The sequence below is a fragment of the Mauremys mutica genome, chromosome 7 (genome assembly GCF_020497125.1).
Source record: "Mauremys mutica isolate MM-2020 ecotype Southern chromosome 7, ASM2049712v1, whole genome shotgun sequence".
NCBI classification, from domain to species: domain Eukaryota; kingdom Metazoa; phylum Chordata; order Testudines; family Geoemydidae; genus Mauremys; species Mauremys mutica.
The window spans coordinates 22,682,840-22,701,979 of NC_059078.1; the positions used below are offsets into that span (position 1 = coordinate 22,682,840).

At 41.3% G+C, this 19,140-nt stretch overlaps 1 protein-coding gene across 5 annotated transcripts in view; it reads left to right on the top strand.

The window, feature by feature from the left end:
- The first annotated feature begins 217 nt into the window (after positions 1-217).
- The window catches only part of EEFSEC (eukaryotic elongation factor, selenocysteine-tRNA specific), a 187,085-nt gene continuing 168,162 nt past the window's right edge, over positions 218-19,140 (top strand). For 3 of the 5 annotated variants that reach the window (XM_045025147.1, XM_045025149.1, XR_006581210.1), the window contains exon 1: positions 9,584-10,053. In XM_045025147.1, the coding sequence (XP_044881082.1) occupies positions 9,747-10,053 (307 nt within the window). In that variant the 5' untranslated portion in view covers positions 9,584-9,746. Of the gene's footprint in view, positions 412-9,583; positions 10,054-19,140 lie in introns of those variants that run through there. The other 2 variants (XM_045025148.1, XM_045025146.1) reach the window with 2 other exon arrangements.

The window sequence follows — 19,140 nt, forward strand, 5'->3', positions numbered from 1 at the left end:
CCAAGTCAAGGGCTACAGAGGCCGGGGGAAGGAATTACGGGATCCGCGTGGGGCCTGGGAGGAGGTGTGCACGGACCGGGGGAGGGGTAATAGTCACAGCTAGGGGGATTCCCATGCTTGGGCGAGTCCCCTCCCCTCCCAGGTCCGGTGCCTGGGGAATCTTGGGCTGCTCAGGTTACAGCCTCATTTGCCTCTGGCAAATGGAGGGGAGTGAGGGCTGCTTGTTTCTAGTGAATGGAAATAACTAGATTTATTTTCCGAGACAGTGGCTGTGTCAAAATGGCAAAGGGCACAAGCATTTACTTGCTGTAGAGATCTCCCGAAGCTTGCAGCTCTGTCTCGTTCATGGGCTGCCTCTGATTGAGCCTGATTGTTTTGCTGGAACTGACTGGTAAAGAACTCTCTGTGCAGGTATGGGAGAGGCATGGGGTCTCTTGCCTCTGGGCTCAGTTGGCCCATTGATTTTGCACTGGTCTGGAAGAGGGTATAAGTAACCATCAGTGAAATAGTGATAGCTTGAAGAAAACACCTCTTAAAAATCTATACTTTGGTTCCTCTACACTTGCCTTTTAGCTAACACGTAGCTATTTATTCTTTTAAAGAAATAATCTCTAAATACTTCTAATAGAGGTAGCAAAATAAATCTTTTATCTTCCAGCTGTCTTGCAATTTCCTTCATTAACATTTTATAATGTTTTGTATTAGCCGTGTACATGGAACAGTAATTTTTCCATACAAAGTGTTTGTGTAAGCAGCTGACTTCTGATTTGGCTCTGAACAATATACGTACTCTGTATATACATAAGCATATCCCCTTTATGGGGTTTGGCATTATTCATAACCAAAATGAGATTCCCTCCACCTTGCATATGGCTGTTTTGGGAGTGTCCCTGGAATTTCCTCTAACTCACTTTGCTGTGCAGAGCTATATTCTATACATGTTTTGTATTCTAGCTGTACCTAACAAGATGCACCTGTCACTCTAACTTTACAATAAGTTCCCTGCATCTTTATGTAGGATGACTCAGCAAAAGAACTTTGCATTCCTATGCAGGGTCCTAAAATGTAACTATCCTGTTATAGTCTGCTACTATTTATTGCAGCAGTTTTTGAGTATTTGGGTGACTATTTAAACTACATTTAAAATACTAGAAAAATGGGAAAACTTTATAATATTAAACTACTATGATGTTCTGTATATTTAAAATACCAAACACTAGAGAAATTTGTAATATTTTAAATAGTATGATGAGGAGCAGGGACATTACCTGGTAAATAAAGGAATAGCTCCAGTTCAGCTTTCCCCTCCCCTTTTACAAGTAATGCAGTGGGGTCCAGGTGAAGGTGGTTGGAGCTCAGTGGGGATGTGGGGGAGGATCTGGATGTAGGGAGGGATAGAGCTCTGTCTGGGTTTTGGGGGGGTTCAGTGTGGGGGTCCAGATGCTAGGGGAGTGGGGCTTAGTGAGGTGGGGATCCGAGGTGCAGCAGGTTGGGGCTCGGTGGGCTGGGGATCTGGGTGACTCATCAGGGTGATCCAGGTGCAGGGAGAATGAGGCTTGTTGGGAGCGGGGTGTTCTGGGTACAGGGGAGTGAGGCTTGGCAAGAGGGTCTGGGTCTGAGGGGGTCTGGATGCATGGGGGTTGGGTGGATGGGGGAGCAGCTCCCTGTACAGTGATCCCTCTCCCTGCAGCTGAGGAGCGATTGGGGTGAGGGGGGAGTTTGCAGAGCTTCCTGCAGCCTGGGGAGAAATCTGGGGGTGAGTCTCACCCAGCCCTGGATCCTGTTCAAGGGAAGAGGCAGTCCCATCCTCCCCAGCCCAGCCAGACTAGCAGCTGAGCCTGGCACAGGGTAGGAGGCACCAGCTGGGTCTTCCCCAGTCCTGCCCCACAGTGATTTACCTCTCTGCCAACTGCCCTGGGCACCCAAAACATACTGCTGGAGAGGGTCGCATGACCACTCTTGTGGCTTCCCCCTGCTTCTCCCTCAGAAAATCATTTTTCTGCGAGGAAGCAAAGAAATCTGTGGGGGACATAAATTCTGCACATGGGCAGTGGTGCAGAATTCCCCCAGGAGTAAAATGACGTTAGCTGGTATAGTCCTGTTTCAAGCATCTTGCAGTTCTGGGAAAACAATCATCAAGTTCTCTAAGAGTTTACAGACAATGACATAACTAACAGGAAGTCAAGGCTATGGGTAAAATCTAATCAGTGGAGAAACCAGAAAGAACCAGTGAGTGAACCATATATCAATTTTTAGCTTGTATTAAAATCTGCCCAATCAACATATAAAACCTGACATCCCTTCTGAAACTGCAGGGGATAGTTTGAGTAATCTATTTTATCACACCTGACAATCACTTATTTCTCTGTAGTAGTGCACAAACATTTTTTGGGGAAAATCACCATTAGTCTTTTAATATGGAGCTGGAGGGTGGATAGCAATATTCTACTTCTGTAGGATCATGAGAAGCTTTTTAAACAATAATTAAGGTTCTCAACACCCCTGTGAGATAGGCATTATTATCTCTCTTTTGTATACGGACACACAGAGAGGTTAAATGGTTTGCCTAAGGCAATAGTGAGTCAATGGCAGATCTGAGAATAGAACACAGGAGTATTGGTTGCTATGCCCTACTGTGTTCAGTGGATAAAACTCCATTCTACACTGAGGATTGAATTTCAATGACTACCTGTAGAGAGTACATTAATTAAATTAAAGTCATCTTGGTTTTTGCCATACGCAAAAGTCAAGTGACCACCACAATTTTTTGCTTAGTGTAGCTAACTCTTCCACCTCTCGCTCATCTGAATAGACCTATGATTTCAACAGGATTACTCTCATCCACAAGATGAGAAGGGATTGACCTGTCTTTATTTCATTTTGTGTTGTCTTTGTTTTGAGTATTGCACTGTACTTATTCTTTTTAAAATGGAGACAATTTATATGGGGGGCAAACCCCAACCAAAGAGTCACAGCTCGTCAGACCACACAGGATTAATTGTATGCTCCCCAGAAAGGGCAGAGTAGAAGTGGTACTACAGTAAAGTCTTACGGCTGAACTTAAACAGCTTAGGGGATCTGTTGTAATTGATGTCTGATGTGAATGAGCATGTGTTGTTATGATACATCAACATGAGAAATACTGAGCTTGAACTTAACACGATTTTCTTGACCTTGGCTGGCAAAGGCATTTATTTTAGGAGAAAGTGAGGGAGGTTAAATTCACTCTAGATGTTAAGCATGAGTCATTCATCTCTTTTCTCTATATCAGTGTTTTTTAGCAGAATTTGAGACGGTTTTGAGACCTTGCGGTCCCTCTCACATTATAAACACTTTGAGCATAATCCAATATTTCACTAACCATTTAACCAGAAAAATAATACCTGCCGTTCACATAGTCTGAATTGTTATTCCCCAGGTTTAAGAAACTAATTTCACTTCAGTTTCTCTTCTGCCCTCCACCCCCAGCCCTCCTATTATAGGTCTCCTCTTTGGTACAGACGTCATGTGATACTTGAGGTGGGAGCTGGAGACTTCAGAGCTGTTTTCTTAGGCTAAATGTTTGAGGTTACAGGACATGGCCTAGTTTCACATAAGTTTTCAAATTTCAGTGGGACATGCCAAATCCTGAAACTGTCAAATAGTGTATTATTTTTGGAGAGAAAGAATGTGTGTGTGTATGTGTATGTGTGTGAGAGAGGAGAATGACCTTTACATTTTTAGCCCTTCCCAAAAGTCTGACTTCCTGCTCTCTCTCCCATGAGTCTTGGAAAACTTTAGCAAACAAAGTGAACACTTCTGAAGCAAGAATTCAGCATAGAAAAGGGGATATTATATTGAGGGGGGCAAAAATGAGTTTATGCCATTGTTTGTTTCTTTATATTGTGTAGAAAAGCCTGGAAGTTTATTTTCTTACCTTAGAAATATCAGGAATATAAAGTCTTGTTTACCATATTGCTAGAGGTCTCTTTTGGAGAGAATTGGATTGGGAGTTTCCTGAACCCTTCATCAAAGGAGGCTGTTGAATCTTTAACACAGGTATCTTTTCTTCTAATTCTTTCTAAGGGATTTGAGGTAGTAAAACCAAATGGAGGAAAAAGACATTTTTTAAAATAATCTGAATAAAAATAGCAAATAATCCTGTGGCACCTTATAGACTAACAGACGTTTTGGAGCATGAGCTTTCGTGGGTGAATACCCACTTCGTCGGATGCAAGTACTTGCATCCGACGTTGCATCCGACGAAGTGGGTATTCACCCACGAAAGCTCATGCTCCAAAACGTCTGTTAGTCTATAAAGTGCCACAGGATTATTTGTTACTTTTGCAGATCCAGACTAACACGGCTACCCCTCTGATACCTAAATAAAAATCATTCCCTCCTCAATTCACCAGGTTTCACATCCTTGGTATCTGTGACATCAAAAATAGGTTTTATTTTAGACCCTCATCCTGCAAAGGGATCTACCTCTTTGAGGCACTTTATGGTCAAAGGCCCCAATTCTGCAAACTGTTTGAGGCAGGGACCTCATGCAATGTCTAAGTATTGTGAGGCATTTAGCATAACTCTGAGCATTGTAGCATAATATCCTGATAACTTAAATTTCTTATGTAAAAACAAATGGAAGAAAACATTGCTCCCCTAACCAGGGCTGGCTCTAAACACCAGCGCTCCAAGTATGTGCTTGGGGCGGCACTTTCCAAGGGGCGGCACTCCAGCTCCTTTTTTTTTTTTCTTGGAGCTCAAAAAGCCGGGAGCTGGCCCTGAGCAGAGGTGAGCTGCGGCGGGGGGGCACAGGAAGTAACCTTGGGGGGGCAGAGGAACTGCTCCCCCCCCGATCACCTCCGCTCCATTGCAGCCTGCTCCCCCGAGTGCGCCGCTGCTCCTCTTCTCCCCCCTCCCTCCCAGGCTTGCCGTGCGAATCAGCTGTTTTGTGGCAAGCCTGGGAGGGAGGGGGGAGCAGTGGAGCGGCGGCAGCACGCTCAGGGGAGCAGGCAGAGCGGAGGTGAGCTGCGGCAGTCGGGAGTGCGGGGAGGGTTGCAGGAAGTAACCCGAGGTGGGGGGCAGAGGAACCGCTCCCCACCGCAGCTCACCTCCTCCCCCGAGCACGCTGCCAGGGAGGGATAGGAGGGGAAATGCAGTGCACCCAGGGGAGGAGGCGGGGCTGGGGATTTGGGGAAGGGGTTGGAATGCGGTGGGGAAGGGGCAGAATTGGGACGGGGTCACGCGGGAAATTTTTTTTGCTTGGGTCGGCAAAAAAATTGGAGCCGGCCCTGCCCCTAACAAACAAACAAACAAAACCAAACCCTTGGAAAGTTTCAAGCCTTGTTTATACATCTCAAGGAAACAAAAGGGAGCACAAATCCATGTTTTTTCCTTTGCAGGTCATATTTAAGATGATAAAAGTTGAAGAATAAACAGAAATGCATTTTTCTTGCATAATAAGTAAATTAAAATTGTAAATCCACAGAAGTCTTATCATTAATACTAAAATGAATTATACAGTATGTTTATAATATGAATGGTGTGTAATGTGATCTAGTAATACATCTATGTGAATTATACAGGCATTTTCTTGTATCCTTATGGGGCTAGATATACATTTGCAGTTAATTGTGTGTGTGTATGAATGTATGTATTGATTGGTTGAGGAGTTCAGGGTAGTAAAGTGTATGTGAGCTCTGAAGAATGATGATTTGACATAAACCAATTCAAAGCTTGGGCACTTGGTTAGAAATGTGACATATTATGCCTAATCCAGCTCCCTTGTTAAAACTCTCATTGATGGCAGTGGGAGCCAGGACCATTCCTTTGAGTATACTGAATAACCAGGCTAACTGCCTTTATTTTCTCTAGGGAGGCGATAGCCTCTCATAAATTGAGCAGGGAACTGGGACCGTCTTCTATTCCTGACTCTGCCACTGAATCATTGTATGACCATGTCAAGTCACTTAAATTCTTTGTGCCCATAAAATAGAGATGATTTTTACCTAATTTTGTAAAGCATCATAAGATCTTTGGATGAAAGGAAATATATAAGATTAAAAATATGAGGCAGCGTGCTCTGGAAGAATAAGCATACAGTTGTGAGTCAAAATTCTAAATTCAAATCTCAGCCTTGCCATTTATGACCTTGGGCAAGTCACTTCACATATTTTCCTCAGTTTTCCCATCAGTAATATGGGCATAATGCTCTTGTAAAACTTAATTAATCAGTTAATGTTTTACATCACTTTGAACATATAAAGCACTATTAACTGCTAAGTATTATTATTAACAATGTGTATTATTGCATAAGGAAGTTTAAATGTAACTGATATTGCTTCTCTTGGAAAAAATGTGCAGAATATTGGAAAAAATGTGCAGAATATTGGAAAAATCCATTAACACACAGGTGATAGCAGTATATCATGTAAGGCCAATTTACTTAGAAACTTGTGAGATGAGATGTCTTTGACATATAGTCCTGAAGTTGACTGATTTATTCAATTTGTTGCCATCTTCCATCATTTCAAAACATTAACATACTTCTAATTTACAGTCATTACATGATTCAGATACACTGTTGTCTGGAAATACACTTGTGGATCTTTTTTTATGTTAAACATACTGGTACCAACATGCCTTCTGTAACTCCTCTGAAGCCAAAGGACTTTTTGACAGTTCTCAGGATATCCAGTGCTGAGAGTCAGCTTGTTACCCCTTGTCTCCAGTGAGAGGGAGTGTTTTGTGTGGTAGTTGGATGTCAGCTTCCTAACACCACCACCTGTTCAGCCATCCAGTCCCTCTCCTGTGGGCTGTGCAAGCCCTAACTTGGCCTTGCAGGTTAATAAGAGGTGCATCCCAATCCCCAACTCCCTTTGAATCGTTCTCCTGACAATGGCTGTTCACAGAGATTCCAGATCCTCTTCACCCAAAAGTGCTACCCCCATTTTTCCATAAACCACAAAGCATTTATGAGCACATCTAATAAAACAAAAGAGAAAATAAAGATTTAACTAGACATGAGAGGAAGTGGTGGAAACAACTGCTTATAAAGTATGCATGTGGGTCCACACTTATCAAGTTACCTTTCTGATATACTAAGGTAGGCTTTCTCCCTAAATTCAGTCTGTTGCAAAGATGACTGATTTTACAAGAACCAGGATCCACTCATTCATGAAAGCTGCTTGCTCCCAATGGGGTGTCTCAGTGAATGGATACAGAATACCTTTCGCTACATTCTTAGGGTACGTCTACACTACCCACCAGATCAGTGGGTAGCGATTGATCTATCAGGGATCGATTTATTGCGTGTAGTGTAGATGCGATAAATCGATCCCTGATCACTCAACCGTCGACTGCTGAACTCCAGCTCGGCGAGAGGCGGAAGCAAAGTCAACAGGGGAGTGGTGGCTGTCGATCCCGTGCTGCGAGGACACGAAGTAAGTGATTATAAGTTGATCTAAGATACTTCAGCTACACTATTCTCATAGCTGAAGTTGCGTATCTTAGATATACCCCCTCCCACCCCAGTGTTGACCAGGCCTTATACTGAAGCAATCTTTTGTCTTTATTCATAGCCAGAGCGATCTCCTGCCTTCTATAACATTCCTTTTAATCTCCAAGGCGTTGTGAGTGGTTGCAATTCTTTGATGGTTTTCCATTGACCGTTCTGGGTTGTGACAAGGGTAGACAATAGAACCTCACATTACCTCACCGCTGACTAGGGAGGGGTGACAACTCCTTGCTCCAATGGGTCATCCCTGAGTAGGGTGACCAGATGTCCCGATTTTATAAGGACAGTCCTGATATTTGGGTTTTTTTCTTATATAGACTCCTATTACCCCCCACCGCCATCCCGATTTTTCACACTTGCTGTCTGGTCACCGTATCCCCGAGACATACTAAGTCCTGGTGGCTAATTTCTGCTCCAAGTCCTTAAAGCATACTTTCAGTATAAATACAATATTCCTTAAATATTACCCATATACACATCTTGCAATGATTGAGTCTTGACAAGTTGTGAGCTTTCTATAGATTCCTTACATGTTACTCTTTATGAATAAATATTCTGTATGAGGTGTTTGGTGTAGTGTGTTTGTTAGGGCTGAGGTGAGAAATGTTTGCAAAGAAGAACAGAGGACCCCTTGCCAAGGGGTATCTCTATCATGGACTTACACAAGGGATACATTTGTCTCTTCTCTTTGACATGCTGTATTTTAGATGTTTATCCAGCCCTTTTCCTTCCTGCGGGAAGTTTATTTTCTCTTGTGAAGCGTTGTATGGACAACTTCTCATCACTGCTTACTCTTGGCTGCTTACAGGTATGTTTCTAACCAGTTAAGTAAAATACATTCTATATAAATTATTTTCCATTAGGAACCTTTGTAAAAATCCAGAAATTAGTAATCCAGAATAAAAGGAGTCTGGTGAGATTGATTTGCTCAAAAATTGACTTTCTTTTGTAAACATGGATTTTTTTTTCCAAAACAAATCTATCCATATTTTATTCTAAAAAATCCCAACCAGCATTAAATGTCATCAGGCTGAGGCTCTTAGATACATCACAGTGAGAGGTTCCTTAAAAATAGTTTAGATAGCAAACCAAAGTGTGCAGCTTAGTACCCATCAACAGTCCTGTAGTAACAAATAAGCATGGTGTACAATGAAATAAAATTTAAATTATGAAAGAATTTCAGCACCCCAGGGATTACTACAAATAATTCCCTGGAGGATTGGTAGCTGATATTTTTAACTTCCCTTCTGTACCTTAGCAATGAGTTTCTCTGATGGGTCGTGGTGCACTAGCATGACTCACTTCCCATTCAGTTTTATACATTCTAAAACACTATAGTAGAGCTTGCTCCAAACTTTATGAATGCAACTCAGTCACCATGGCAGGTTAGAGCATGAACAATTGAGTGGGAGGTAGTGGTACTATCTACTACAGAGAGAAACTGAATAAACTCGTACAGTTGCTTGTTATTAATAAGCATTTATATAATGATAGTGTCAAAGAGTCCAGCAGTGTGCTTGGCGCTGTAAAAACATGAAGAGACAATTCCTGCCCTGGAGGGCTAATAATTCAAGAGACAAATATGAAAAGTCGATGATGGGGATTTAACATACAAAAAAAAATGAATATAGTGAATATGGATGAGTCCTGGACCTTTTACTTTTTTTTTTAATCAAAGACGCATGTTTACACCAATAACCATGAGTCTGATTTTGTTCATTGTGGCACCCTCCTAACATCCCTTCAGATTTGTACTATGTTGTGTGTATGCTGCTGTATGTATTGTGTGGATCTGTGTATATAGCAGCGGGTATTGTGTGCAATGTATACTGTGTCTCTACATGTAGTGGGTATGTATTTTGCACAGCTACGGAACAGGTGCTGTAGGTGTAATACAGTATATCTGAGGTTCCCCATGAGTAGTTCTGGGAGGAGTTTGGTTTTGATTGCAAACTCTTGTGAGGCAGCAGCCAGGTTTTCTGGGTCTGATACAGAACACAGCCCACTGTCAGCTTTAGCAAAGACCAAGCCCTGGGCTCCCTCTGCGGGACATGTCCTTAACCACCCCCAGGCCTTGTTACATGACTAATGTGGGTGACACCCCACCCGCCCGGCTGCTGGACGTTCCCTTTCTCCCCAGAGAGGGCGGAACGCGGAGATAGCCCGGAACGGTCGCCGCGGAGTCCGTGTTGCCGCGGGGGCGCTATTGGGAACGGGACCGGCGGTGTGCGAAGGGAACAGGGTAGCCATGGCCGGTTCCGCCGCTGTCGCTGCCCCGGGGCCCAGCGCCCCCAGGAGGCTGAATGTGAACGTGGGGGTCCTGGGGCACATCGACAGCGGCAAGACAGCGCTGGCCCGGGCGCTCAGCACCACCGGTTCCACCGCCGCCTTCGACCGGGCCCCGCAGAGCCGCGCTCGGGGCATCACCCTGGACCTGGGCTTCTCCTGCCTCCGCGCCCCGCTGCCGCCGCACCTGGGCCCCGGCCCCGGCGAGCTCCAGCTCACCCTGGTGGACTGTCCGGGACACGCCTCCCTCATCCGGACCATCATTGGCGGTAAGGGGGGGTGAGGGGGGGCGACAGGTCCCTGAGAGAGATCGTGACTCTGGAGGGGCGTGGGCTTCTCCCCCCCCCCCCCATGTCAGGGGATCTGCTCTCTAGGGAGAAGTGAATCGGGGGGTGTTTGGGGGTCTCGCCTCCACTGGGTGCATGTGGGTATCATTTCCGAGGATGCAGAGAGCGGGTGGGGTGGGGGGGTTTGAAATGTAAAGAAATAAAGTTTGTCTTGTGTGCGGTGGGAGGGTTGAAGAGCTGGAAGTTGCCTCCTGCCAGGGGAGGGAAGGGTTAAAACTATCTATACAGTTGCCAAATCCTTCTAGTGGAGACATGATTTATACAGTACCAGCAAAATAACTTTTTTGTTGTTATAACTTTCTATACTAGGGCTTTTGCCAGTATAACAATGTCATGAAAAGTTACACCCCCAACCAACGTTACTATGCTAGCAAAAGTGTAGCCCTGCCCTGTGTGGAGTCAAGAGAGCTTATTCCTGTAGTGGAAAAGGAATAAGCTATGCTAAAGACAACCTCACACTGATGCAACTACATCCACACCAGGGCTCATATTGATATAACTTTCAGCAAAAATTCACACCCGTCAACAAAATATTTTTATTGATAAAAAACGGTATGTGAACCAGTCAGTTTTGCATATACTAATGCATTTGTTTTTTAAACATTTCTTTATTGATGGAAAGGATGTGACAATATTAATGGACATAGTTACAATTTCTCTTTCAAATTTTTTGAACTCTTCCTCATTTAAATTGTCAGAGGTTGGCAGTGCTGCTGCTGAAGTGTTCATATATACACTTGCTAGAAATTTAGATGCAAAACTCCTACTTAGATTGAGATGTTCTTAACATTTGTCAGACTATAGCATTAGAAGTACTGTGTACATTTCAGTTCTTTTAAAATGTTTTCCTTGAAAGCAAATTTGAGGTAAAGGAGACTTTGACTTATTCCAGCAGCACATTTTAAAATAAATTCACATGGGGGGGGGGGGCAGGGAGGGAATCTTCCACCCTATGAACAGGTCTTAAATCATGTTTAGAGCATGTATAAAGATTTTTTCCTGCTGTAAAATGGGCGATCTTTGTAGGCATTGAGGCCTTCACCTGCAAATTATGCTTGAACCTAAGAGTTTCTGTTAATTTGCATAGATACTTACATAGTTTTAAAATTAAAAACTAAATGTTTCTGCATTATTGAAAACAGGTAGTGGTGTCAGCAGTCATTATGGTAACTTCTTCTTACCCAATCTTTTGTATTATTTGGGGGACAGGCTTTAGGATGGAGACTTGAAGGATGGTCAGGAAAGTGGTGGAAGGGGAACTTAGTCTGAGGAAGATGGGATTTTGACTTCAGCTCACTGTGTGAACTCTGAAGTGAAGGAATTTGAGATCACTGCATCTTCTAGCCCTTGTAGAACTCCAGGTTTTCTTCAATGTGCTTTTACGTCATTGATCTGGAAGTTTGTAGTTTAAATTGCTCAAAGGTCCAACTTATTGTAAACCCAAACACTTATCAGTAAGTGCTGGAGAGAAGTTCTTTTGAGATTTAGATTAGTATTAGGTTTATTTTTGCATGTATTATTTAAATGTTTCCATATTTTCTTGTATATAGTTGTTGTTCCTTTAATATTTGTAAATATTGGTGTATATAAATCTCTTGTTTCATGTTAGCTAGATATGTAGCTTAAGTTGATGCTCCTTGAGAAGCAAAACTTTTAAAAGAAATCGGCACAGGAGAGAAATATTCTACCCTGAGGAATCATACAGTTATGTGGCATGGTGATGCTAGCATATTAAAAAAGGAACCCCCTAAAAACAAATATACACACTTTAAAAAAGTGATGTAATTGCTCATGAAAGGTGCCAGCCCTGAAGACTGCTATTCTGTGGATATAAGGTACAACATGAGCGGCCATAGTGCTAGCTTATCTCACCGTGATCCAGTCAATGATTCTTATTGCTAACCTATAGGGACCTTCTTTAGAGGGGAGATTAGTACATTTCACAAGTACTCCTGGGTTCTTTCTGTCCTTAGTCTCTTTTCAAATTGCCAGACAGAGAACCAGTTAGTGGGGCAGTTTTACAATGTCATCACCCGTTTCCTGGGAGCTGGAATGGGAACCTTCTAACTGATTTCATAGAGTCCACTGGAAAAACACTTTTTTGACAGATTTGCTACTTGCAAATGGTGCCAGTGATGCACACAACCATAATACCTACTTGTATGTGTATCATCCTGGATAGATGAATAGAAATTATGTATTGCTTGAGTTCATCACCAGTAAAATCCTCTGCAGTTCAGTTCATCTGCTTTGTTACTCTGCAGTTACAGGAAGAGGGCGACTATTAGCTGCATTTAGCCCACAGTTGTGCTTTGTTTCACAGCAAAGGTGCCTGATAATTTACAGAAATACTGATTCTTCTTCGAGATGTGTTGCTCCTATCCATTCCAGTTAGGTGTGCGCGCCGCGCGTGCACGGCATCTCGGAACTTTTTTACCCTAGCAACACTGGCGGGCCGGCTGGCGCCCCCTGGAGTGGCGCCGCTATGGCGCTAAATATATACCCCAGCCGGCCCGTCCGCTCCTCAGTTCCTTCTTACCGCCCGTGACGGCCAGTTGGAACTACAGGTGAGTAACCGTCTTTTATTTACTTTATAGGGAACTAAGTTTGTTCTTGTGAGCAGGACAGTTCTTGTTAAGGTCTCTGTGTAGAAACTTTCATTTAAGCTTTGCTCTCTGTGGGGAAACTACTAAGATCTGAGAGAGCCAAACTTTCTCTGGAACTATTATCTCACGAGGAATACTTAGGAGGTCACTAGAAAAAAAATAGTTTTCATAATCTGTGCTGTGTTTAAAAATCACACTCCCTTACCTATTAATCGATAGCTTAGAGTTATCATTTTTCTTTTCTATTGGTTTTTAAAAGAAACTGTGATTGTTTGCTCCCGACTGTCAATATTGACCAAATATAACAATTACAATTTCTGTAATCTGACCTGTGCATAGCCCTAGTGGATCAGGGCCCAAATAACATCTGATTTATTTAGTAATTAATGTTTAAAATGGTTCAGTCCATAGGTACCAGTATTGCCAATTCTAGCTGTTCAGAAAGCAGGCCACCAAATCCTCAGATTTAAAAAAAAAATACATTTTTTGATTGTTTTTATCTGCCTTCTATATTTTGTGCCTTCAGTGTTCAATCTTTCAATCTTTTCCCTGCAACCATGGAGCATAGTGACTTTCTTTCTTTTTTTTTTTAATTAAAGCTGAGATTCTCTTGTAAGTGTGGAACTCCAGGCTTTAAGTAAAACATTGACTATGGTGAGACTTGTTATAAAATTACGAGAGTTGGAAACACTAAGGTACTTTTGTGCGAGTGCTTTATAAAACATCATATACTTTAAAAATTGACCTCACTGTAGGATTAGGTAGGAGGAGAAAAGACCAGTTTAAATGCAAATATCTTTAAATACCTCAGACATAGGACAGGTAAATAGATATAGATATTGTTATACCCATTCTACAGATAATAATCTCACAAGGAGGTTGTGAAGCTTAATGTTTGTAAACTTCTTAGAGATTCCTAGATGAAAGATGTTATATAGGCCCAAAGTATTATTTGTTTTATTATTTAATATATTCTATTTGAAAGTTTTCTTTGGGTGGAAGCTGCCCTTTAAAGGGCTGATTGAAACAACACAACATGATTTTAAAGGATGAATCTCGCTAATTATTTGAAAGTGGGCTTTCATAGCTGAATCCTGTATTCTTGCCTATTCCTCCTGTTATGCAGGGCATCGTTGACCTTGCAAATACTTTTCATGACAACATAAAAGAAACGTCACTGGAGATGAAACCTTGGTTTAAATGAATGCAGAATATTTGAGCAGTAACCAAATAAGAAGAGAAATGGAAGATGGAAGTCATATTTCATTCTGTGCGGTTGCATCTTTCTTCTTATAGAGCTTGCCCTTGAGAGCAAAACATATCGAGTTTTAAATCAAAGAATATTTTACCTACATGCTAGGAATAGAAAACGTTAGTTCCAGCCATGATGGATTTTTCAGGTTTTAGTTGGAAGGTTATAGTCAAGGTTGGATTGAAATGGTAGATACAACTTTTCCAGTTAGACTTCTTAATTACTTTTTAGTTCTTAATTTTACTTATGCTCCAACAATATTAGTTCGTTCTCAGACCATAGACCCCAGCAGTGAAGTGGTAAGGCATTCTGAGTAACTGCATGCTGAGGAATATACCATGGATTTCACTTACAGGTAGTTTAATTATTTTCCTGTACAGTGTTGCTGCAACGGTTATAACTTATCTTCCAGTGCCCACTTGTGTGCTAGGTGCTTCACATTATAAATAAGAAATAATCTCTGCACTGAAAAAAAAATTACTATCTAATTTCAGACAATGGTGGAACTAAAAGGCAACAAATACAATAGTTTGAGGATGTTGGGTGAGTTACAACAATATGGTCATGTTATTACTCTGAAGACATATGCACTGGATTCAATCTGTATTAAAATGCACAGTTTAAATACATATTTAAAAAATGTCTTTGACATGCTTCCTGTGGGTGTCATGATAAAAGTGGAACTTCACATCTATATTGCAACACGCAGTTATAAATGATAGAGATGAGAGACAAGTGATATGCTTGTCAGGGCTCCCCTATGGGCAATAAAGTCTCAGACTGCCTTTCAGTTATTGAGCACAGAACAGCTGCTGCAATTACTTGCTCAGTCATTGTACAACCACTGCTTAGCCTTTACTTTTGAAAATAGTACATGAACATGGTTAAAACTGATTTTTGCGTACAATAAGACTGATTTGTATAGTTCCCCTTTCTTTTCTGTAGTAGGAAGGTTGCTTGTCATATAACCAAGGCCACCACTGCTGTTTGGCCATTTAGTGGTAAAGATGCTTGATAATGGTCTCTTTATTATTCACGTAGCATTGGAAAAGCTATAGGGTAATTTGCAATAGATGAAGGTTACTAAACAAAGAATCAAAGCCCTGAAAAACTTCGTCTTAAGGTGCATTCTTTAGCTTGTATCACAAACAGCAAAAAGCTCATCACAAAATTACATGACTAAAATTCCATCTCACATAGGTAATTGAGCAACTCCCTGCCATTTTACACATTGTCTGTTTCTCTCTACAATTGCAGCATCTATTTCCTTGCCAGGTTCACACATAGCAAAAGAGCCCTGTGACTGGAGTGAGAGGGTAATTCCAGGAGTAATTCACTCTCTCCTTGACCAGCTCATGCTTGTTTTCAATACTGAGGTCATGCCACTTGACAGACATGTGGTGGTGGGGTACAGAGTGTTTTTTGAATCTTGATACACAAGTTTAGGCCCTTGAGGGATTTTACTCAATGTGGGTGGGTCTGTTTAATGCTGCTGCTTGTCTTGAGGTTTTGTTTTGGTATTGACAATGAGCTTTATAGATTTTCATGAAGCTGTCATTATCTTCCTCAAAGGAGTGGGGCTCATACATGTGTGTGTCGTACTCTAAAAGGCCTATACATCCAGTAGGATGCTGAATGGTTTTTCGAATGAGTTCAGCAGTAGGGGAAACCTGCAGAGAGGTTATAGAAGTTAATCTTCCAGAAGAAATTCTATCCCCATATTTCATTTTAAGACCACTTTGCGTAGCAAAGTAGTTTAACCAGTAGCAGATTTCTTACTTGCTGTTGGTTAATTTCATGCCCTACAAAGGGTCAGCACACTAATACAGAAGAACATGATTACGTCACCCTAGCTCCCCTTCAGCCTTGCATGCATACGGTGAGGGATAGTGAATTGTTTATTTTAGGTAAGTAGTTTTCAGATGCCCTTTATCTAGTTGATTTTGAATGAACTGAGATGACTTCTCCAAGAACATTTAAAAAATAGATTTTGTTGTTTTTTTCCCTCTGAAGTTCAAAGGACAGAGTAGTCTTATAGGGTTTTAATTGGAAAGTTACTGCTTGACCCTGGTTGTCTAAACCTGCAGGGGAATTTTTGACAAACTTGTAGTTTCATAATCCTTATGCCTGCCTGAACCTTTGACCTGTTTACTTCATAACCAGAGCTTCATTGTCACCATTTGTCCCAGCAGTTCCTTTCAAAGAAGGCTGCCTTGCAAGTGTCTGTTTCCACTTTGCTGCTGTGTTCTCTTAAGGAAGGGTATTAATTCATACCTGATACATTGAAGGGGCCAGGACTTTTGAACTCGCACAAGAGCTTGGGGAGGGGGAAATGAGCATAGCAAAAGCATGTCTTGCAGATGCAAATGACTACAATGAAAACAGTCTAGGGAGATCAAGGGAAACATGGGCATAATACCAAGGTTCAGATTTGGTCAGCTAGAGATTATTTGTAAGATTAATACAGCAGTAGTTTTGTTGTTGTTACAAAATGTTTGTTTTGATTAGTTTGTTGTAAGATATTAATTATATCTATGCACATAAGCTTATAGGGTCCATCAACTTTGCAAAATTGCAATGAAAATGTGCTGACTTTTTAGTACAAAACCTACTTGTTCATCTTAGCTGATAAAATTGATACCTGTTTTACTGCAGATTAGTGGACAAGTAGAATTTTGCAAGACTGCTATCATCAGAGATTTGTTCTCTGGTTCTACTGTTCTTACCATATGGGCTGCAAAGATAGCAAAAGATGCTCAGTCCCTATGGGGATGAGGACCAAGAAAGGAAGGCGAGCCGTTGCTGCTCTACAGCATCCACTTTAGCAAACTGGTCTTTGGCAGGGTAAGGTGTGGCACTGATGTATCCTGAAAGAGCCATCCAGTTGTACTTCCTCAAGATGATAGAGGCTGGAACAAGTGGCCTTCAGTGGGAGTATTTTAGGAGGGAAAACAGGTGGGCTCTTGTACCCCCATCAGAGGAACTAGAGCCTGCTTGGGAGGGAAAGATGTTCCTTTTAAGAATACATATTCAATGTTGTTTTTAACTTTTTTTTTAAAAAATAATAATAGTACAAATGTCCATATAGTAAGTTGTTATAATTACTGAGCAGGTTCTCGTAAATCTACTTGCATATGCTGCAATCCATCCACCATATTTTTTAACTCTGCCTACTGGGGAATGGTACTTAATTGTAACTCTCCACTGACTGTTATCATGAAATTGGATGTTTGAATACTGATACATAAAAGTCCAGTTAGTGAACAGGAAAAGTAGTTCTCTGTAGCTGCCGTAAAAGCTTTCTCTTGTCTAAATGAGTATTTCTGATTACATTTATACATACGTGTTACAGAGGGTGTTATTCCCATAGCCTAATGGCAAAGTTCTCCCCAAGCCATGTGAGAGACCTAAATTTGAATGTAGGCCTTTTGCTTCTTGGACTTGTAGAGGTTAAGAATGCTATGGGGGCAGTGTGTTCTTCCTTGGTGAAAAGAGTGCCTTTCATTGCGCAATAGCAACCATTCTGGTCAGTTAAACAACCACTGCTGGTAAACTCTGAGAGGACCCTTGGCCACCCACCAGCTTGAGTTGAGGATGGTGGTTGTAACGAGCCTAGTGGGTGATGTGAAAGTATAAAATGGAGATTAAAAATGGAAGAGCTAGGACTCTGAGTGAGGAAAAGGTAATTTATTTTCTGAAGCTGCATAGTGGTTGGCACTTTTGAAATATTCTATTAGTCTGAAAGGGTTCAAACATTTCTCTTAGTTGCTAGTACTTTGTGTTTTCTAAAATGCACACTAAGGTTCTTATATCCAGCATGCTTATAAATGGCTTACATGTGCAATATAGTTGCACTTCTAAAACTGTCTAATAAACAATTTCAACTTTATTTTTTAAACTAAGTCCCTTCTCTCTCAAAACTAAAATTCAGATAAAAAAAATAATTTTACAGTAGTCTGCTAGTGCCTAACGTTTTGTATGACAACTTGGAGGAATAACTTTACAGAATTTTTAAATGAAACAAAGTGTATGGTTTGTTTGGTTTTTGAGTACAGATATGAATGTATAAAGAAGAGGTAAAGGAGGTTGCTGGTATAAAACTGTTGCTTGCTTTTAAAAAGAAACAAAATGCAGCCTTTTCTACTGGACATTATAGTGCACAAGAGGGCAGTGTTTGCTTGCAATGCAGGATCTTTATGATAAATGTATAGGGTCAGCTTAAATGTAGTGACCCCAATTTTAAAATGAGACAATGCATAGGGTCCATAGTCACTCAGAACTCAAACATGGCCTAACTCTTCTCCCCCCCTCCCTCCAATGATTAATTCTTCCTTAGATGTCTTTGTAGACATTTTGATGTCTACAACCTTGATAGTGTTTGTACTTCTTAAACAGTAAGCAATTTGCTCTGTTGTCTTGTACATTACATGGCAGAGACTAAGTAGCATCTATAACTGAGGCAAACAACTACTTTTCAATTAAAAGCAGTGTGATTGTGAGGATTCTCTCCCCCTCCCCCCAATAAAGGGTCAAATGTTGTGTGTGGTTTTTTACGTTTATGTAAATACTGTCTGACTTAACTTGTAAACTAATTAAAGATGTGGGAACCATGGTACTGGGTATTAGCATGCACGCACCTGCATTTTTACGTTAAGGTCATATAACAAATAAGCAAAAGCAAGGAAACTGCATGTTGTTACTCCTAAATCCATTCCAAACGCCTCCTGTGTTGCCTAGGAATTGCAACATGAGGGTTGGGGTAATCATGAGGCCTCTCTGTTACATAGGTATAGTGGGAGATTTTAAAAATAGAGCAGTGGCCTTGACATGGAATTTGCCTGGTGTTTTCATTTGTATCATAATTTCAGTGTTTGAACATTCATTTTATTGTGCATTAGTTTCATTTTCATTTTAATGTATGTATATAAAATATCTTGGTTTGACTGTCTCACCAGTTTTTTGTGTTCATGCAGATCTTATGGTCTGAGGTCTTTGTTACCCCGTGGTCTCCTCCCTCCCCCCACCTTTTTTGTTGTTGTTGCTGCTAGTTTATAGACTTGGAGTTTATGGTTTTCCTGCAAGGAGCTACAAATCCAACAAAATCCTAAACTCTGTGCTTTAACTTGGAAGTAATAGTAGAGAACAAATCCA